This window comes from Sus scrofa, chromosome 9 (assembly GCF_000003025.6).
Source record: "Sus scrofa isolate TJ Tabasco breed Duroc chromosome 9, Sscrofa11.1, whole genome shotgun sequence".
Classification (NCBI taxonomy): Eukaryota; Metazoa; Chordata; class Mammalia; order Artiodactyla; family Suidae; genus Sus; species Sus scrofa.
The window spans coordinates 92,894,593-92,916,646 of record NC_010451.4 but is presented as its reverse complement, the minus strand read 5'-3'; the positions used below and the strand labels follow the sequence as shown (position 1 = coordinate 92,916,646).

Sequence of the window (22,054 nt, the reverse complement as noted above, 5' to 3'; positions counted from 1 at the left end):
TGTGCTGCTCTAAAGATACATCAATTAAGATCTATGACACAGGAATCCTGGCATCCCTAAGTTGGGAAGGACCTCACAGGACATCAAATCTGTCTCTCACTGTTGGAGTCATGGCACTTCCCCTAAGTTGTCTTCCATGCTTTGTTTTAGGAAATATGACTGAGGAAGTCTGTTGTTAAAAAGTTCATTTCCAAATTGAAGGAAAATGTACATCCTTTTGGATCGATCCCCCCCGGGAACCTCCATATGCCTCAGGATGGCCAAAAATGAACATATGTAATAATACTGATTAATAATAAAATGGACTGCTCTTCAGACAGGTCTCCCCTATCATTCACTTGGAAGACTGATTTTTCTGAGTCTAAATGCTCAAGAGTCAGCCACATCCATCAACGGAATACTTAAGCTGAAAGTTGAGCGATAGATGAAATAATTATCTAATCAGATTACCAATGACCCCCGCTTCTCGTCTTTTGGTAACAATTGTAATAGCATCTGAATATCATTTGTCAGGAAGATGCTGAGAGGAAATTTTAAATCTTCTGTTGGGGTCATCCTGAAAAACTATAATGCATATGCAAGTCGATGTCTAAGCAGGATGGAAACATTATACTAACACATTATATTTCTAGGCTTAGATGACTCTGGTTTAAACATAAAACTGTACTACCACTAATTGTGGTACACCACCAAAGAGCAGCTCAGCCTTCACCAAGTCTGGACACAGAAAAATTCTACACGCTTTCACTACCGAACCACATATCTGATTATTTCAGAAGTATAAATAAGTCCAAGCCTGTCTTCTCCTGAGCAAGGTGCTGCATTCACAGTGATGCAGCAGATCTCCTGTTCAGCTTTCCTTTATCACATCTGAATTTCGCCAGCTCTTACCTTCTAAGTGCTTTAGAGTAAAGCAGTATCAAGGAAATCAAATTTATCCTGGAATCTTCCATGGCTTTCAGAACTCAGCCCTCCACACCTGTTATTTATTTAGCTGCCCTGTTCAGAGTCCTTTATGAGTAGCCAGGTACTTTGTTCCAGATTAGGCTTCTTCCCAAATGCCAAGACCTTCTAGAAACCCCTCATTGAATCACCATCCCACCTCACCATTGATTTGGGAAAGTCAAATGTGTGAGTCAGCACTGGGGAGAAGGGAAGACACCGATTCCCCAAATGAAATAAGGTGCTTCAGTGATAACACGTGGAGACTCAGGCGGAAAATACCATCTTCTGAATCACCAAAATCTTCATGAAGCTCCAAAGTGGAGTTTTTTTTTTATACTCACCTTGGTCTGAATCTAGAGCTGAAATATAAACATGAAGCCCATACTTACAAGAGAACATCCTGAAACTCCATGTAGCCATGTTGTACCAAGTAGGCGCCAAACCGGAAACAGATAGCATAAGAAAAATTCATCATTGCCTGGGTGATGGCAAAAGTGATTCCGAAGATGTGTGCCTTCCTCAAAGAGTTACTGAAAAGAAGACATTGTGAAGTTTACTTGATGTTGATCCTCAGTCCTTGAGACATCACCTTTGAGAGGTCAGCAAGTGGGTATGGAGGTATGACAGACAAAAATGAGTCGAGTTTCCAAAACACTAAGTTTGGTCTTCCTGTCACCACTTGTGAGAATTTAGGAAACTACCTCGTCTCTAAGCCTCAGTGTCTTCATCTTTAATGAAGAATTAACTACATCTTCAAGTGTGAGGTCAAGTCAAAATAAGCCCAGGACAGTAAGAAGAGTCTGTTAGGGATTAATAAATTCCATTCCTTCCCCTCTCCACTCTTGGGCATATAACATGCATGTACTGAATAGCGAATATTCATTCAACACACGTTGACCCAAGGCCCACGAGCTGTAGGGACCATACTGGCTGGAACATAGAACCAGGCATGTGCTTGCCCTTAGGGACCCAGAAGTGAACATGGATTATTTTTTATGCATGGAAGTACCTTCTGAATAACATGTTAGAGGGAGAAAGGAGGAAGCACTAACTCCCTGGAGGAGTTAGAAAGGGCTTCACAAAGGCTTCGTGTGTGGATTTTTTTTGCCACAGTGTACTGGGCGATGTGGAGATGAGAACAGACTGGTGAGTGGGCCTCCTGTTCCTGCTTCAACCATATCTATTTTCTTTTATCTGTTTCATATACTGGTATTTCAAATGAATTTTTTTTCCCATAAAAAGACTCTATTGGAGATCCTGTCATGGCTCAGCAGTAATGAACCCTACTAGTATACATGATGATGTGGGTACAATCCCTGGCCTCGATCAGCGGGTTGAGGATTGGGTGTTGTCATGAGCTCTGGTGTAGGTTGCAGATGTGGCTTGGATCTGGTGTGGCTGTGGTTGTGGTGTAGGCCAGCAGATGCAGCTCCGATTTGACCCCTAGCCATGGAACTTCATGTGACGCGGATGCGGCCTAAAAAGAAAAAAAAGAAAAGAAAAAAAGAAAAAAAAAAAAAAGGCTTTATTGTCATTTAAAAAAAAAAAAAGCTTGAAAACCTATCAGTAAGGTTCAGGTTCAGCCCTCTCCCTTCACCATGGAAGAAACAAGATTCAGAGAGGGTGGCCTTGCCTATGTTGACATCACTTTTTAGAGCCCTCGCCTTGAGCTCATTAAAGGGAGAACAGAAGGTGTCCACTGGAGAAGCTTAAAGAGAAGAAGGGAAGGAAAACTCAAGAAGCATCACATCCTCAGAACCCACAGATACCTCAAATTTCATGTCCCATAAAGAACTCATTCCCAAGGGGAACATGTAATAGGATCTCAGGCCAACTCAGTATCAGAGTCATTCTCAGTATGCCCTCCCTCTTCCCATCCCATCAGTTACCTGCTCTTACAGCTTCTATCTCAGAGATGTCCCTGCCTTAGGTCAGAGTCTGAGATTTCCCTCTTGGATGATTGTAAGTGCATCCCAATTGGTTTCCTCCTAGGAGTTTCTCCACTTGTCCCCTCCCTTCCAGCAAAAGTAATCTTGCAGAAAACAAATGTGATGACTGAAAAACTCCCCACACTCCCCTCCCACTCTTCAGGGGTTATTACCTGTATGGTATCTGTAAGCTCTGGTCATACATAGATTCAAACTTCTCCTCCCGAGTCAAAGAAACAACAGTTCGGAAGTTTTCTATTGCTTCAGTGGCAATCTGTGTGAGAGAGGGCCCAGTCACTACAGGCACAAAGGCCAATGGTGACAATGAGTCTGAACTCCATCAAAGAGATTAAGACAATTAATTTTATTATTAAATGTTTTTTAATATCGCATATTAAATAATACTTAGTATGACCCATGAGCTTCGATGCTATGGAAAGGGATACTAAGTAATCTGTCACAAATGGAGTTTTAGATCTGGAAGGAAGATGGACTAATTCAAACTCCAGTTTACAGAAGGAGAAGCTGAAGGTTAAACAGATGAAGGCACTGACTAAAGCCACGTCACTTTACAGGAGCAAAATTAACCTGAGAACTCAGTATTTTACCTCTACTGCAGTGCTCTTTCTCTCTACTGCAGTGCTCTGTGTTTTATTATGATCACATTTTAAGTTTATAGTTATTACATACATGTATTTAAGGTAACGTATGTATGTTTTGTACAGATGTCGTTTGAGACAACTAAAGAATATTTGGAAAAGATTGCAAAGGTAGAGAAGGTAATGAAAAGTTACATATGTTTTACGTAATGGTGTACATGTAGTTTTTTCCCTAAAGATACCTGTTTAACAAAATTGGGCTCAAGTTCTGAATTTGGCCATATAGCCTTCTCTTTTACCTTAACAAATATCAAGCACATTTCCAAGGTCAATAAATATACATTAGCAATGGAATATTTAAAAGGCCACTTAATATCCCAGCCGGCTAAGCATTCCTTTAAGGTTTTCAGTTCTTATTAAAAGTAATTCTGTGTAAACATCCTTGTACATAAATGTTTGCCCATATTGTTTAAATTCTTCTGTTTTATTTTAAACATTTTTTGGCTACATGGGTGGCCTGTGGAAGGTCCTGGTCTAGGGAATAAACGTGAGCCACAACAGAGACAACACCAGATCCTTACCTGCTGGGCCACCCCATTCAGTTGTGTTGTATTTTAATTGAATGTAATTCCCAATAAGGCTATTTGATTAGGACAAATACACCCTTTACTACCTTCTGGAGACTGAGTAAAGGGCTGTGGAAAAGACAAAAACACCAGTGCACAAAAGGAGATTTCAGCTTGCATCAGCACAGGACCTTGAAACACCTCTCTGCCCATTTGCCTCATCTATAAAATGAGGGTGGACAAGAGGGTCTCAGAAGTCCCTTTGAACTCTAAATCTAAGAGATTAATTTGTGGAATTATAAGTCTAAATTATAAATCAGTGAGAGACATTTTATTACAGTGTTCTTTTTTTCTTTGGTTTCTACACTGGCCATATTTGATACAAATAAAGACACTTTCAATTACATTAGAATAATTTACAGTTTAAAAATCACAAACCCCAAATCTCACTTATTCTTTACTGCTACTAGCAAATATGACATTAAGTCAGTTTAAAGGCTCATGCAAAAAGCTATTAGAAAAACAATCAATACAATAGTCTTAGAAAAAAATATTTAAAAAATAATGTAAAAATATTATACTCTGGCCCCGTAGGCCAATGTGTTTACCATAAGCTACTAATATAGGAAGATGCCCAGATTCAATTTGTGTCAAAATATTTTATAAAATTCTTTTTATGTTATAAAAAATTATATATACTCATTTTAGAAAATGCTAAAAGTACAGAAAGTAAAAAGTTAGAGGAAAAAAAGGCATCCACTCAAATCCTCAAAGACAATCTTTCTTCAGACCCATGGCAGAAATATTTTTGATTATAAGGCATCTAACAAAAAGAGGTTTCTTACATGAGTTGGAAAATCCCGCAAACTATAACACTGTCTGGTGGAAAACAGATTTTACTGTAAATTTTCTAAGCCAGGTGTGTTTTGTTTGTGACTGCTTTGTGACTGGTTGTGTCATTACTTTTTAGAAAGTGTGAACAGCACAATAAAAGCAAGAGATTATGAGTTACAGACCTTGAATGGCAAGTAAAACAATATAATCACTGGACAATCACCTTCAATTAGGAAAGGGCTAATTGCTTCCTAAGCAGTTAGGAAAGGGCTTAATCCAGTACTCTGCATCCTCACAGCTTCATTTACTCCAGAGTTTTCCATAAAGACTCAGTACCTACTATGGGGAGAGAGAACTTTCTTTTTTTAATTACTGTTCTAAACAGGCTTCATATATTTAGTAATTTTGTCTTCACACTTAACCTATGAAAGAAATGCAGTTATTATCCCCACTTTGTGCATTTTTTAAAGTTTTTATTAAAGTATAGTTGACTTTCTTTTTTGTTTTAGGGCCTCACCCACAACATATGGAAGTTCCCAGGCTAGGGGATGAATCAGAGCTGTCCTGCCAGCCTATACCAACAGCCACAGCAACACCAGATCTGAGCCTCATCTGTGACCTATACCACAGCTCAGGGCAACACTGGATCCTTTTAACCCACTGAGCCAGGCCAAGGATGGAACTCAAGTCCTCCTGGGTACTAGTTGGGTTGGTTACTGCTGAGTGATGATGGGAACTCCTATAGCTGACTTTCTAATTTGAGAAGAGGAAGTAGCACTGAGTTTCCCTCAGAAACCATCATTTTGAAGAAAGCAAAAAATATGTTTCTAGAAAGAAAAACCCTCACAATTCTCTTCTTACCTTCAAATAAAGTATAATTACAGCTTTTATGTATGAAAGGAAGAATCTAATCTATAAAAATATTCATTCATCAATAATAATGTGACAGGAGTTCTTGCTGTTGCACAGTGGGTTAAGGATCTGACATTGCTGCAGCTGCTGTGGCTTAGATTCAGCCCCTAGCCAGGAACTTCCATGTGCTCCTTGGGTGACCAAAAACGAAAAAAGTAATAATAAACTGTAAATAATAATGTTACAGAAATGGATGGAGCACAAATCAGGGGCAGGGTGGAGGATGTGAGCCAGCCCTGACATCACCCCACAATCATGCTCTGGAATCCTGGGCCCGATGTTACCCTCTGAAGGGAAAACAACAGGTATGGTCCCAATTTCCATTTTTGTAGGGAAGCTAGATCATTAATCAACAAAGAAATATGAAAGAACTATCAAGTGCTAAGAAGTATCAGGAATTAATTCAAGTGCCAGGATTAGTACCTCTGAAAAGGTACTAATTCTGAGGTATGAAGACCAGAGGGAATCAGCTTGGGGAGTTTTAGGAACTGAAAGAAGGTCCATAAGGCCAGAGCAGGGTGTGCAACAGAGAAAGCATGACAAGCCTGGGTCAGGAGCTGGGATATGCAGAGTGTTATAATCCATGGTAAAATGTTGATTTTATTCCCAGTGTGATCAGAAGCTGCTGGAGGGTTTAGACGTTAGCATGATCTTGTTTGTGTTTGTAAGAGATGAGTGTGGCTTCTGTGCAAGGACTAGAGAAAGTGGACAGACAGATCAGTTAGACTGATGCTGTGTGACTTTGGGCAAGTTCTTGACTTCTCTGAACCTTGGCTTTTATTACCTAACAGAGATAATTCAAGAGTTACGAAGAAGGTCAAATGAGGTGAGGCATACAGAGCTCTTTGAATGATGCTTGGTACATAATTAATGCTCAGTAAGCTAAGAATGAGGGTCAGATGGGAGTGGATGTTTTATCATGTCCTGAACTGGCTGGTGCAATACTTTCCCCACATGCTTCTGACCCTCTCGTGAACCACCACTGAGTGCATCAGAGTGTCTACCTCACCCTCTACCTTCACCCAGGAAACCTGCCATATTCACACATATCTCTCTCCATCTGCATCCCTTCCCTTGCCCCTTGTGACAGAATTCCCAGACTCTTAAGCTGATGAACCACCTCAAAGGTGCTAAGCCGTGGTTAAGATCTACACTAGCTTAAGACTGATCTTCCTATAAACAACCTAAGACTCCCTTCTGGGACCTTTTGAAACCTCAGGAAATGATGACACTATTAAATGGTAATGCATTTTCTTCTTATACACATTTTTTCCTCGGTTTTTCCATCTGCTCATTAGATGAAGAGTCCACACCAATGGGAGAAAATCAATAAAGTATAGGATTAAATGAAGCAACCAGTCACAGAATGGATTTCCTAGCAGAGGCCAGTGTTTCCTGGGCCTGACCACAGCCAGATGCCTGGGGCTGGCACCATCCTGCTGAACCTCAGGACTGGCCGGCTTCTGAAGGGAAACCTCACTTGAGGTCGTTCCCCCATCGACCATGGCTGAGAAGCACTAAGGCTGGCCCAAAGGAATTTCCTGAAGGAATCCCAGGGACCCCGGGTAAAAAGGTCTGAGGAGGGGATAGCAGGGGGGTTCAGGACAAAGTGTTGGGGAGAAGACCAGCCTCTAGGACCCCTTTGTCATCCTAAGGGATGGGGAGCCGGGCCCAGAGACAAAGTACCTCAGACACCGAGGCCACTCGATCTGCCTGAGTCCCTGCCCTGACACTTGGGCACCTTTGAGGGTCCACTGATGGGCGTAGCCCTTTCCTGGATGGGAGGGTCAGTCGGGGGGTCAGCCCTGTTCTGGCCACTCATTTCTGCCATGAGCCAGATCATGTGATAGCAGGTTATGTTCAGCCATCAGCAGACCTCTTCATTTCTTAACAGCGGCACAACTTGGGAGCATGACTGCTGGGTTTGGACCCTGGCTCTGAGACTAATTGGCTCTAAGGCACCGGGGACATTACCTGATTGTGCCCCAGTCTCACTGGAAAAAGGAGCTAATAACAGACCCTCCTCCTAGGGTCACCCTGACGAGTAAAGCAATTGTTCTGGAAACGCAGCAAATGCCATATAGGAATCGGTTTAAAACAGCAACAACCACCAGACAAGTATGTAGCCAAAAAAAAACCCCCAAAATTTAGAGTAAGGGTACACAGAATTAAGATGAAGGGAGATGGCATGATAAAAAGAATGAGAATAATTTAAGCCAGATGGAATAAAGACCTTTCAGCCTTTTCCATTTTTTAATCTGCCCCTTCACATATTATTAAATGGACCTACTCTCCTCAATAAAGCAATGGATTTCTGCTGGTTTGAGAGAAAGAGGGAGAGAAAAAGAGATGCTGGGGGAAGAGGGGAGGGAAGGGTGTGAAGACAACCATCTGAAACTAGAAACCCTGATACAGGTGTTGTAGGTCTGGGCATCTGAGCATGTGTTTTGCTACTTTTCTTCAGCTTCCAGTCTGCTGAGCAAATGTCCAGCAGGATTGCATTGGGGAATGGTTATAACGGCATCCTCAGAATAGCAAGTGGTCGTGAGTAACAGAAGAACACTGATGAGAGTATTTTACTCTCCTTAGGTCAGCAATGATATTTCATCTAACTCACCTTCCCCGCACCTTCTAGCTCTTCCTTATCTGTCATTGCTTGTCCAGATAACATTTTCATTTCAACAACTCCTGCTATTGCAATGACGGGTACAATCACCAAGAGTAAAAGTGTTAGTTGCCAGCCGAAGATGAAGGACATAACAATCCCTGTCCCAAGATTTGCTATATTCTGGGTAATGACAGCAAGCCTGGCACCAATAGCCTGCAAAAGAAAGAAAAGACTCTAAGAGACATTTTGATAATATCTTTAAAATCAGTGCTGATATATTTTCTTAAAGATTATGATAATTCAGCTTCAGGAAAATCTCATCTCCAGTTAGGAAATAAAAAGTAAAGGTTTACTGGTAAGTTTGTTTAGTTTCTAAAATAAGGATTGCCATTATTTCAGAATAAATATTTAAAGGAGAGGATCAATAATTTGCACTTCAATTACACATTTCTGTCTCATCTGATTTTGTATGTGTTTGTGCCGGGGGTCTTTTTAGGGCTGTACAAGGCATATGGAAGCTTCCAGGCCAGGGGTCAAACCAGAACAGTAGCTGCACAGCCACTGCAACACCACATCCCAGGCCTGTCTTCGACCTACACTGAAGCTTAAGGCAGGGCCAGATCCTTAACCCATTGAGCAAGGCTAGGGATCAAAACTGCATCCTCAGTAATACTAGTCAGGTTCTTTTCCGCTAGGCCACAATAGGAACTCCTTCATGGGGTTCTTAATGCCAAGAAAATGTTCATTAATCAATGATACCATGATAACTAACGCAAGCTCTGCAAATAAGCAAGATAAAATAGACTCACAATTATATTATATTGGGACTGCTGGAAATTTCCAACGTGAGGTGCAGCACTACTCATGATTTAAGGCTCTTATTTGTCATTGAGGGTATGCAAATATATCTCAGCCTATTTGAGATGCTTATTTTCTTTAGAAAAAAATATACAGAGATGAAAGTTACAGAATTTAATTTAGGATATTATGCAGGCACCAGAACCTTCAGCTTATGTGCCTGAGGCAGGATTTTCAGAAGCATGCAGTTATTTCTAGCTGAAAAGCCAGAAGTCAAAATACAAAGTCAGTTCACCCTGCACCTTTATCCAGAAGCACTCCATTGCCCTCAAGTTTTTCCAAATTCTTGCTCTGGTGCACAGATCTACTTTTTCTGGAAATAGCCTGTATTTTTTCCACTCCCCAGATTTCCTCCATCTGAGTGTGTCTGGTCTCAGGGAAAGATTATGATGGAGCACAGTCTAGAATGGTCACTGCCACCTCTGCGACCTTGGACCAATTTTTCCCAACCCCAAACAAGCAGGTATATTGATTGATAACCAAAGCTACTATCAGCTCTGAAATTTAAGACAGAATTCTTGGAGTTCCCAAAGTGGCGCAGCGGAAACAAACCTGACTAGAACCATGAAGTTGCAGGTTCGACCCCTGGCCTTACTCAGTGGGTTAAGGATCTGGCGTTGCTGTGGCTCTGGCACAGGCCTGAAGCTACAGCTCCGATGAGACCCCTAGCCTGGGAACCTCCATATGCCGCGGGTGCGGTCCTCAAAAGACAAGACAAAAAAAAAAAAAAAGGAATTCTTTACAACCTTGCAGCTTCTTGGTGTCATTAAAAAACAGTTCCATTTTTTAAGCTGTGCAGGTACCAAAGTTCTGGAGTCATCTTCAAATTCCCTTTCTCTTGTATCTCACTCAAGAGACAGCCAACTCTGTTGGCTGTACCTTCAAACTATGTCAAGAATCTGATTCCTGATAACACTTTCTCTCTGACTCTCCTAGTCTGAAACTGTCTTCTCTCCCACTGGACGATTGCAACAGACTTTCTGCATCTCCCCTTGCCTCTTCAACCAATTCCCATAGCAGCCTTTAGCATTTTCAGATCATGTCCCTCCTGTGTTCAAAACCCTACAGTGATTCCTCATAGAATTTCAGATATGATGTTCATCTCAGTTCTTAAACGACTCTTCCTTTCACTCATTTTACTCCAGCCACACTATCCTCCTTGCTCCTTTGGGAACAGTTGTGGAAATAAATGCTCCAGGCTCAGGGCCTTTGCATTTGTGGATCCTTCTGTTCAGAACATGCCACTCTAGATATCTATGGACTGGTGCCTTTCCTTCCTTCAGGCCTCTTGCGTATGTCATCCTATCATTGAGGCTGAGGCCTTCCTTCCCTGATGACCAGCAGGCTCCTACCATTTTTTCCCACAGCACTTAGGACATTCTGACACCCCACAAGGACTCTGTAAGGGCATGAGTGTGGTCTGATTTATGAAATTCAAAGTTATTTCAAGCAGTGTACATTCTGTTCTGTTAGATTCTGTACAACTTGATCTAAATCTCAAATTTTATTCATTTGTTGGCTTTAAACAAAGAGTTGTGTAGAAAAACAACATTGCCAGAGTTCCCCTCATGGCTCAGCAATAACGAAGCCAACAAGCATCCATGAGGACATAGGTTCAATCCCTGGCCTTGCTCAGTGGGTTAGGGATCTGGTGTTTCCAGAAACTGTGGTGTAGGCCAGCATCTAGAGCTCCGATTCGACTCCAGCCTGGGAACTTCCATATGCCATTGGTGCAGCCCTAAAAATACAAAACCATTGCCTGAGATATATATTACAACTTTATAATTGTATGTGCTTCCACCTGCATAGCCTAATTCATTTTTACAGAAACCCCATATTAGAAGAAATGTTATTATAGTAGTATCTTAAAGATTAAAAGATGAAGATTGAGAAGGTTCAAAGGAGGGAAAGACATGGAAGAAATCACATGCTTTTTTTTTTTTCCAAATCCATACTAGTGGAGTGTTTTTTTTTTTTTTTTCTGAGCCTGCAGCATGTGGAAGTTTCCAGGCCAGGTATCAAACCTATGCCACATTATAACCAGAACAACAGCAGTGACACCACCAGATCCTTAACCTGCTAAGCCACAAGGGATCTGCAACTTGTGGATTTTTGTCATTAGCAGTTGTAGTTAAAGAAGAAATTGTCACTGATCCACCATTCAGAACTTGCTGGTTCAACATTTCCATCCCAAACACCCAGCCCATCCCTCCCCCCTAACCTGCCTCCTTTGGTAACCATAAGTTTTTCAAAGTCTGTGAGTCGGTTTCTGTTCTGCAAATAAGGTCAATGTATCCTTTTTTAGATTCTACATATAAGTGATAGAATGTGATGTTTGTGTCTCACTGTCTGACTAACTACACTTAAGCATGATAATTTCTAGGTCCATCCATGTTGTTGCAAATGCCATTATTTCATTCCCTTTTATGATTGAATAATATTCCATTGTGTATAGGTATCACATCTTCATTATTCACTTCTCTGTCAATGGACATTTAGGTTGCTTCCATGTCTGGGCTATTGTATATAGTGATAAAATGAACATTGGGGTACACGTATCTTTTTGAGTCATGGTTGTCTCTGGATAGATGCCCAGAAGTGGAATTTCTGGATCAAATGGTAATTCTATTTTTTAGTTCTTTGAGGAATCTCCATACTGTTTTCCACAGTGGTTGCACCAGTTTACATCCCACCAACAGTGTGAGAGCATTCCCTTTTCTCTACATCCTCTTCATGATTTATTGTTTGTCAACTTTTTGATGATGGCCATGCTGGCAGGTGTAAAGTGGTACCTCATAGCAATTCTGATTAGCATTTCTCTAATAATTAGTGATGATGAACATCTTTTCATGTGTTTTTTGGCATGTGTACGTCTTCTTTGGAGAATTCTCTATTTATATCTTCTGCAAACACCCCCCCCCCCCGTTTTTAGGGCTGCACACATGGCATATGGAAGTTCCCAGGCTAGGGATCAAATCAGAGCTATAGCTACTGGCCTAGGCCACAGCCACAGCCACAGCCACGTCAGATCTGAGCCACATCTGTGATCCATACCACAGCTCACAGCAATGCCAGATCCTTAACCCATTAAATGCTTAATGGGGATTGAACCCACATACTCCGGGATACTAGTTGGGTTCATTACCACTGAGCCACAACAGAAACTCCAAAAAAACTTTTAAGTTTAAATAGGTCTCATTTTTTGTATTTTTATTGTCATCACTCCAGGCAGTGGATCTGAGAAGATATTGCTGTGATTTATGTCAGAAAGTGTTCGGCCTATGTTTTCCTCTAAGAGTTGTATAATATCTGGTTGTATATTTAGGTCTTTAATCCATTTTGAGTTTATTTTTGTGTACAGCGTTAGGGAGTATTCTAATTTCATTCTTTTATATGCAGCTGTGCAGCTGTCCAGTTTTCCAAGCACCACTTATGGAAGGGACTGTTTTTCTCCATTGTATATTCTTGCCTTCTTTGTCATAGATTAGTCCAGTGTAAGTAAATGGGTTTAAATCTGGGCTTTCTATCCTGTTCGACTGATCTATATTTCTGTGGTTCAACTATCAATATGATAAAATTCATTGAGTTAAAACTTTGTAGGTTCAGTAACTTCTAGTTCTATCAGTAAGAGATTCATGGAGTAGCAGAACTGTGAAAGTTGTTCCTTCTATCCTTGCCTTTTAATTTTTTCACACTCTTTACTTTCTTTCAAACGTTTTAAGATATTCTTCCCTCCCCTCTGAACTTTATTGCCCCTAAACTTCCTTACAGCATCTACACACTTTATAGCAATTACAAGTTTCTATGGATTTGCAAAGCATCATTAAAACAGACTAGACCTTCATGATATGCTGATAAATACTTCCTTTTCTAAATAATTATCCTTACACACATACTTTGTTAATAGCATGTATAAGATGGCAAATAACAAAACAAAGATGCTAAGTTATCTACACACGATATAGTATATGATACTTAAATCATGAATGTTTTTGCCATGGGGCACACGATATACTGTGTAAGTTAAAAGTTTAACATTTTCTTAGTGAGGATGAGAACTAACACATGCTGAAATTTAAAAAATAAATTTCATGCTGAAATTCAAAATGGTGCATTAAGACAGTCGCAAAAGCAGGGAGGCAGTCAGTACCCCTTTAACTCGAGCAGCATCATTGGCAAGCCTGGTCGTCAATGCTCCCGTGGTGTTTTTAGGGTCATCGAACCAGCTCACATCCTGTGGCACAGAAAATGATTTCATTATCTTACAGACCTATTCATGAGACAGAGGGCAGGGACAGGTTTATCTACCACTTCTCTCTCCAACATATAGCACCCAGGACCTGACACTGAATAGACAAGAAAGGCACTTCATAGACAAACGCATAAATAGGTCATTTTATTTGTCAAAAAATTTTTTTTGAGTGCCTGCTTTGTTCCAACATAATTTCTATGTGTCAGATCTATTCAACAGTGACCAAAAAACAGATCTGCTTCTAGTGATAGATGCCACTAATTTATACATGTCAGGTGGGAGAAAATAGAGCAAGGTAAGAGGGAAAAAAAAGTGAGGGAAGGCATTATTTCATAGACTGAGGAGGAGAGAGAGGTCTCTCTCTGGAGTCCCCTTTGTGGCTCAGCAGAAATGAACCCGATTACTATACATGAGGACACAGCTTCTTTTTGTTTTGGTTTGGTTTTTGTCTTGTTAGGGCCGCACCCATGGCATATGGAGGTTCCCAGGCTAGTGGTTGAATCAGAGCTGCAGCTGCCAGTCTACACCACAGTCACAGCAACTCCAGATCCAAGCCGTGGCTGTAGCCTACACCACAGCTCATAGCAATCTCGGATCTTTAAACCACTGAGCGAGGCCAAGGGATCAGACCTGCGTCTTCATGGATACTAGTCAGATTTGTTTCCACTGAGCCATGACGGGAACTCTCAGGACACAGGTTCCATCCATGGCCCTGTTCAGTGAGTTAAGAACTTAGCATTGCCATGTATGCAGCTTGGATCTGAAGTTTCTGTGGCTGTGGTACAGGCCAGCAGCTGTAGCTCTGATTGGACCCCTAGCCTGGGAACTTCCATATGCTGCAGCTACAGCCCTAAAAAGAAAAGAAGAAGAAGCTCTTTCTCAGGTGACATTTGAGCAGAGACCTGATGGATAAGAGTATCAGAGACAAGGAAGAAATAGCAAGTGCATATGCCCTGAAGCCAAGGCATACCTGATCAGTTCATGTACCATCAAGAAAGCCATAAGTCCTGCCACCAGCCTTAGAAGCATCTTTGTGTGAATGTGTAAAAGCTGCCTCTTCCTCTGGACAGACTTCCATTCTCATTGGGCCCTCCCCTACCACCTTATGCATATTCAGTGAAGCTAATGGGTACACAGTAGACTATATGGGAAAGGGGTGAAGGAGATGAGATCTCAGAGGTAGTGGGGACCACATTGTGAGAGACGTTATAGGTAACTGATAAGATTCCAGATTTTATCCTGAGGATTAGGAGGTGGCTTTTAGCAGGGTTGGGGCAAAGGATGTGATCTCACTTTTAGACGAATGATTCTGGCTTTTGTGCAATGACCCCAGTGGACTGGGATAAGGAGAGCAGCAGTGAGAGACCAGCTAGGAGGCTGCTGTAATATTAAACAAAGAAGAGGAGTCAAAGATGACTCCAAGGTCTTCAGCCTGAACAACTGGTAGAATGGAGGTGCCATTACTGACATGGGGGAGGACCAGGGAAGGAGTAAGCCCTGGGGGAGGAGAGATTCAAGAGGTCAATTTTGGAAATACTGGGTATGAAATGCTTATTAGACATCCAGATAGAGAAGTCAAATAAGCAGATAACTGCTGCTTGGGGCAGAATAAGTGATTTGGGTTTTAAAAAATCAACAAAAGAAATCTAGAACAAAATCTACATTCAATGTAAAATAGAATTTTCTCTATAAATCCACTTAACATTAAAAAAACACACATATGATGGAGGATAATGTGAAAAAAATATATGTTTGAGCAGGTTACTTTGCTGTACAGCAGAAATTGACAGAATATTGTAAATCAACTATAATAAAAAATTTTAAAAGAAAAATTTAAAAATACACAAATACCAAAAAGATTGCAAGTTAAAAGTATCAGATTACATCTGTTACAAAAATAACTGTGGTCCCAAGAAGTTACCTCAAATGGTGATTTGAAATTAAGGCAGTATCTTGTCATTTTCCCCCTAATGTATTTAAGAAAAAAAAAAAAGCATTATCATTTATTATGTATCAATTTGTTTTCTGTAATTGTTAAGTGCTTAAGTGCCTCCCATACTGGAATGTAACTTCCTTGCAGAAAGGGACCCAGATCTGAAGGCCTTACAATACTTAGTATTATGCTTTATAAGCAGAAGGCACTCAGTGCACATTGGCCAGACATAATAATTTATGGAGAGGGCATTACAAAAAATCAACGGCTGAGCTTCCAAAGTATAATGGACCTAGGAGTTGGCCTGGGGGCTGGTGGGGTAATGGGGCACTTGGCCCTGGACCAAAGCCTTGAGTCTCACTTGAATCTCAGTTATAAATGTGGTTTGACTGAATATCATAAGACAGGACCCTCAACTGAAGAGTGCTCTCTCACTCACTTGGTTCAGGCCTAGCTCTGTCCTTCACAGGCTGGCAATCCCCATAAATATGTCTTCTTTTTAAGTGGCAGTGGGAGGGGTGGGAAGGGAAATGTGCATGTCATTCTGAAATCCCAACACAGCCAACCAGTGCTTCTCAGCCAGGGCTCAGGTAACCCCTGCACGTCCAGGACATCCTTCTGGAGCACCAGTGTAGTAGAGATTTTAAAACATGAACTCATGATGTCACAGATAACACTTGCATGATTGTTAAGGAAACTTTTCCCTTGGAACTTGGCTGCTTTGGGTGGCAGGACCAGACCCCCTCCTCCTCTCCCCAGGAAAACATTCCCATCTGTCTGTTGTCAGGGTTTTGAAGGTGTAAAATGTGAGAGGCATTCCGTGAAGTCCTTATCAGCTAGTCACACTGCAGCTTGAATTAGTGTATCGGTTTAACCCCAGCAAAGATAGTGGCAGGAAAGGGGCTGACTTGTCATCTACGGAAAGAAGGGGTGCAGAGGCCTTGTCTGGGTGGGGAGAAACAAGGGTCCTGGGTCTCCCAGGGGAAAGAAGGAAAGAAAGGGGGGAAAGGGCTGAGGGGTCTTGAGGATCACTGCCACCTGCTCTGCCTACAGCTGCTGAGGTGGAGGCTGCAGGGGAATCTGCCCTGGAGACTGTTTGTCTCGCTGGGATCCTGGTCCCTGTGCCCACGCACAGCAGACCACCCAGGGCAGGTCTCTGAGCCTGACCAGATGGGCGGCTTGGCCGCAGCTCTGAGGTGAGACTGAGCGCAGATCAGGGCAGGAGCTCAGAGTAACCTGACAGCGCTCCCGCCAGCTCCCCACGGGCACATCCCGGCCCAATTCTCAACACACATACCTGTCTCAGCATGGACCTGAAAACCATGTACCGCAGCCTCTTGGTGAGGATCTCTCCGGCTTTGCCAAACGTGAAGCCCTGTGAAGAATAACAGGCCACATGGGAAAGACTTGTCAGGAACCCAGCCGCTGATGACACAAAAGGAGGGGGACGTGGTGTCATTGCTAAAGCAGGACACCAGACAAAGTCAGAAAGCGCGATTTCAAGGCTTGGCCATGTTTTGGTGACTGAGCACTATGGTGTGTAGCTGCACCTCAGGCAGAGTTGGAACAGCCCAGTTTTGAACTCGACATTATGCTCCCCAGCCACCTGGCAGGCCAATCAGGGATTTATTGGCAAGTGGTTTTGTTTGCTTGTTTGTTTTTGTTTTTTGTCTTTTTGCTATTTCTCGGGCTGCTCCCGCAGCATATGGATGTTCCCAGGCTAGGGGTCGAATCGGAGCTACATCTGCTGGCCTACACCACAGCCACAGCAACACGGGATCCGAGCCATATCTGTACCCTACACCACTGCTCACGGCCTCGCCAGATCCTTAACCCACTGAGCAAGGCCAGGGATCGTACCGGCAACCTCATGGTTCCTAGTCGGATTCGTTAACCACTGAGCCACGACGGGAACTCTAGGAAGTGGATTCTTTGCCCCGTCCCTGACCCTGCTCCTTTCTCTCTGTGAGCCAGTGTCTGTCCCTCAGGAAGCTGGGGAGTTATTCCCAAGGCAGGGGGCCCTCTAAACCAAGGGTCTAAATTATGTATCATCCAAAGCAGAACATTTTTGTGCTACTGAAAAGGATGCTGTTCATGATTACACCAGGACCTGAGCTGTACTCTCGGGGAAGAAGAATATATAGCCACCCAGCCATAAAGGATGCAGAGATCAAAGATCTGAAATATATCGCTTTAATCAAAACAAAACAAAACAAAACAAAACAAAAAAGGCTAGGAGGGACCTGGGTTGGGGAGGAAGGATTACCAAGAAAGAATTTTCTGCATTGCCCTGTCCCGATCCCCCAAAGCTATAACCTGTGTCTGGAAGGAGTGAAGAGAGTTTGGGGAAAGAAGAGAATAAGATGTGATTGTGCGGCCATGCTGGGCCGCATCTGGGAAGGAAGGAGGACAGACCTCATCCCAGAGAGTTTGGGGATCTGGGCCCGATGGAAGCACTGCTCTCGTTTCTCTCTGGAGCTCTGGGGAGCGGCAGGCTGCGGATGAGGGCTGCCACACAGTGGCCTGGGGAAAACAGAGTGGAAAGGGCTGGATGGTGTATGACAAGAGGAGAAGCCCCAACAAGAGGCCCAAGTCTCCAGCAGAATCAGAGAAGCAAAGGAGGACAACCAGAGTGTCCCAAGTAGCATGCTGGACAGTACTGAGAGCAAGGCAAGAAACACGTGCAAAGAGCACAGTGAGATAGAGCCAAATCTTCCAAGGGGTCCTGATAAAGAATTCAGCAGTTGGACCATATAACTGAGGGCCCCAGGCCCCTGGAGTCACCAGCATGAAGCTGGGGTGGAATGGGATGTCCAGAGACCAGCGCCCTCCACCCAGGGCTGTAATGGCTGCACAGCCCCACCTATAACACAGATACCCACCCAGGGAGAAGTGGGAGATGGAGAAAGGATGGGTTAACTGAGTTGAAGCCTGAAGTTACCGAAATGATTCACTTTCCTTGGAAATGCCCAGATTAAGATTTCCACTATTAGACTGAATGAAATCTGGACGATCCTACCCACTTCATGAATATTCCTGCTGTTATTTTTGTTGAGAACCGGCCATTGTTAAGTACTTCACAAACATTATCCCCGGAAGTCCTCATGACAAACCTACAATCACCGTTTTATAGAAAAAAATGGAAGTTTAGAGGGATTGCTATGTTGCCAGAGGCCACAGTTCTAAGGTGGCAGAGCTGGAATCTGAATCTGCGTCTAAGAGAATCTTACCCAGAATGGGAACCCAGAGCCTGGGACTTAATCCCCCAGTGAGCTCCTTCCTTCATTTCTAAATGAGGAGGTAGCATTCGTTTGAACATTATTATTAGGTACTGTGCCTTCTCTACACTTCTAAGGTCCTGTGATTCAGGGCATCTCATCTCACCTTGTTTGCCAGTCAAGCCAGGTTCCAGCCTCTCCAAGCAGAGTCATGTTACAAAGGTACCACTTTGACTACCTCTGTTTCACCAACCCACATCTCCAGTCCAAAGCCCAGCTCCTTCCACATTCCTTAGCCACCCGCACCCTCAGCAAATGCATAGCTCCAAAACTCCTATGGCCTCAATGGTTGGTATGGCATCTCATATACAATTAGTGTCACATGTATTCTAGGACAATAAAATTCCCCAAAGAAAGCCAGTAACAAAGGCTTCAGTCTGTTTTCTTTAGGACCACCTATCATATGTAGAAAAGTATTGTTTTTTCAAAATTCAAACACTTGCTTACACCATGTAAAATAAACAGACCTGTTGAGAGTTCCATTTTTAAAAATTACAGGTGATTAATCAATCATTCATTTAATAAGTATGTTTAGAACTGCCTCCCATAGGTCTAGACACTTAGTCTTGTCATCTCTTTCAATCATCAAGAGTCAGCTACCATTATCCCTATTTTACAGATGAGGAAACTGAGGCTTAGGCAGTTTAAGTTACTTACCTGCCCAAAGACACAAAATTAGGAACTGGTGCAACAAGTCCTTGAGCCTGTGTCCAATACCAAAGCTCATACTGCCTTACCTTACTGAGCCTTCAGGTCTCTTAGTTCCTTGCAGTTTACTTTTAGCCAAATCCTTTGCAAGCCATAAAATCTGACTCTTTACAAATGTTTCCTACAGCTTTTGTTTCAGGACTAACATTCTTCCATTATTTCAAGGGTTCTTTGTCCTTTAGCAAAAGTTGAATAATAAGCTCTTCATATTTTTTTAAAATCAGCATGACTTGCTGGGGTTTGGGTTTCATTGTTGCTTTGGAACACTGGAAGGCATTTCTTTGAGTAATGAAGCGGACTGACACTGGCAGTACTTATATCCAAACCTATGTCCAGGGCTCCCCTAAATCCCATTTTTAGACCCCAGTTCTCTTTCCAATCATCCTATTAGATCAAAATTCTGTTCCCTCTGACCTCATTAGTATTTCCAGTTAGGGGAGGCGATGGTGTGGAGAGGGAAGGAAGGGAGCCAGAGGAAGCAAACCATCTTAAACACATCAAAGAAACTTGGCTGCCAATAGCCACTTGGCTTAACTCCACTGCCAAAGGAGGCCCAGTGAATGAATAGACAAGCAATTCTACTAAAATGCAAAAATGAACTATTTTTTGGCCGCTCCAGAGTGTATGGAGTTCCCAGGCCAGGGATCAGATCCAAGCAGCAAAAGCTGCAGCTCTGGCAATGTGGAATCCTTAACCCACTGTGCCAGGCTGGGGATCAAACCTGTGTCCCAGCACTCCCAAGATGGCACCGATCCCACTTGTTCCACAGCAAGAGCTCCAAACGCAAATTACACAGATGTTTAGTAAATTCACCCAGTTGAGTAATGATAACTTTCTCAAAATGGACAAAAGTGAAAATATAGACATTTACCTGAAGGAAGAATGTAATAAAAGAAATAATTCCAAGCATTAGAAACAAGAGTGAAAACATGTTACTATGCTGTCGTTTGGTTTCACGATCATCATTTCTTGTAAAAACCTGTTAAGAAAATATTTAAAGGGTTTTTAGTTTAATCACTGAAGCAATCATTCAAAGTCTGACCCATTTCCGGAACTAGCATGGGCATTCGGGGTCAAGAGAGCCTTAGTATATGGAGGTCAGGCTGGCTCCTTCAGGGCAGACCTAAAAGGGGACATCTTGTGCTTCCCTAGGAGCCAAGAGTGGGCCTGTCATTCATTCACAAATGGACCAAGCCCCCCCCCCTTTATTTAAAGGCCCACACCCATGCCATATGGAAGTTCCCAGGCTGAGGGTCAAATTGGAGCTGTAGCTAACAGCCACAGCTGCCATAACAAAGCCAAATCTGAGCCACATCTGTGATCTACACCACAAATGAAAGCAATGCTGGATCCTTCACCCACTGAGCAAGGCTAAGGATTGAACCCGAGTCCTCTTGGATACTAGTCAGGTTCGATACCACGGAGCACAATGGGAACTCCCAGTCTGTTCTTCCTTTGATGGGAAACTGCATCAAATGGCAATTGGTTGTTTTACAATCTGGACATTTCAACTTGTCTGAAGTTGAACTGTGTCTGCTGATGTGGTTTTGGTGAACCAGAGGTGCTCATTCATTGAGCCCAGGCCCTTTGGAAGAAAGGAGGTTCTCAAACCAGCCTTCTTTGTAGGATGGGGGTTAGACAGTTAGGGGCGGACCATGGCTGGCTGACCTAGAACCACCCTTTGGAGACCTTGGTTAGAAGACCTAATGGGAGGCCCTGGGCTTGAGGCACACAGACAACAACACTCCACAGGGGAAGAAAACACATCTCCCTTCACACTGGGCCCAAATCAGTCTTGGAAGAGCCTCATTCCTAACCCAACCCAGACATGTTTATCTCTTAAAAAGGGAAAAAAGCTTTGGAGTGCCTGTCGTGGTTCAGTGGAAATGAATCTGACTAATATCCATGAGGACTCAGTTTCGATTCCTGGCCTGGCTCAGTGAGTTAAAGATCTGTCGTTGCTGTGGCCCGTGACATAGGTTTTAGATGCGGCTCAGATCTGTCGTTGCTGTGGCTCTTGCATAGGCCAGCGGCTACAGCTCTGATTTGACCCCTAGCCTGGGAATCTCCATATGTCATGAGTGCTGCCCTAAAAAGACTTAAAAAGAAAAGAAGAAGAAGAAGGAAAAAAGTTTGGGGGAAGAAATCAATTTTTCTTGATTAGTCATTCCAATGAAAATATTAGCTGTCCATCAGTGAGCTCCCACTCTGTGCCAGGCATTATTCTAAGCAAATTTATGTATACTATCCTTGATCCTCACAACCCCCTCTTGAGGGTTGTTGTTTTTTTTTTTTCTTTCTTTCTCTTTTTCTTTTTAAGGCCGCACCTGTGACACATGGAAGTTCCCAGGCTAAGGACTGAATCAGAGCTACCACTGTCGATCTACACCACAACCACGGCAATGCCAGATGTGGTTCACCTCAGCAACCTATGCTGCAGATTGCAGCAATGCTGGATCCTTAATTTGTTGAGCAAGCCCAGGGATTGAACCCCCTTCCTCATGGATCCTAGTTGCGTTCTTAACCCACTGAGCCACAACAGGAACTCCAAGGTTTGTTTTATTATCATCACCATTTTAACAGAGGGAACCTGAAGCATAGAGAAGTTAGTTAATTGCTCAGGATAACACAGC

General features: G+C 42.7%; 1 protein-coding gene and 1 long non-coding RNA gene across 4 annotated transcripts in view; one reads left to right on the top strand and one right to left on the bottom strand.

Moving 5' to 3' along the window:
• Positions 1 to 22,054, bottom strand: part of LOC100522455 (multidrug resistance protein 1) — an 88,747-nt gene that overhangs the window by 9,828 nt on the left and 56,865 nt on the right. The window contains exons 18-23 of one of the 3 annotated variants that reach the window (XM_013989592.2): positions 20,293 to 20,400; positions 16,733 to 16,810; positions 13,401 to 13,484; positions 8,402 to 8,605; positions 3,047 to 3,147; positions 1,335 to 1,475 (exon numbers count right to left, since the gene is read on the bottom strand). In XM_013989592.2, the coding sequence (XP_013845046.2) occupies positions 1,335 to 1,475; positions 3,047 to 3,147; positions 8,402 to 8,605; positions 13,401 to 13,484; positions 16,733 to 16,810; positions 20,293 to 20,400 (716 nt within the window). Of the gene's footprint in view, positions 1 to 1,334; positions 1,476 to 3,046; positions 3,148 to 8,401; positions 8,606 to 13,400; positions 13,485 to 15,423; positions 15,470 to 16,732; positions 16,811 to 20,292; positions 20,401 to 22,054 lie in introns of those variants that run through there. The other 2 variants (XM_013989593.2, XM_021102516.1) reach the window with 2 other exon arrangements.
• The window catches only part of LOC102164596, a 35,474-nt gene continuing 18,931 nt past the window's right edge, over positions 5,512 to 22,054 (top strand). Inside the window, exon 1 of the long non-coding RNA XR_299046.2 lies at positions 5,512 to 6,089. This is a non-coding gene — a long non-coding RNA (uncharacterized LOC102164596). The remainder of the gene's footprint in view (positions 6,090 to 22,054) is intronic.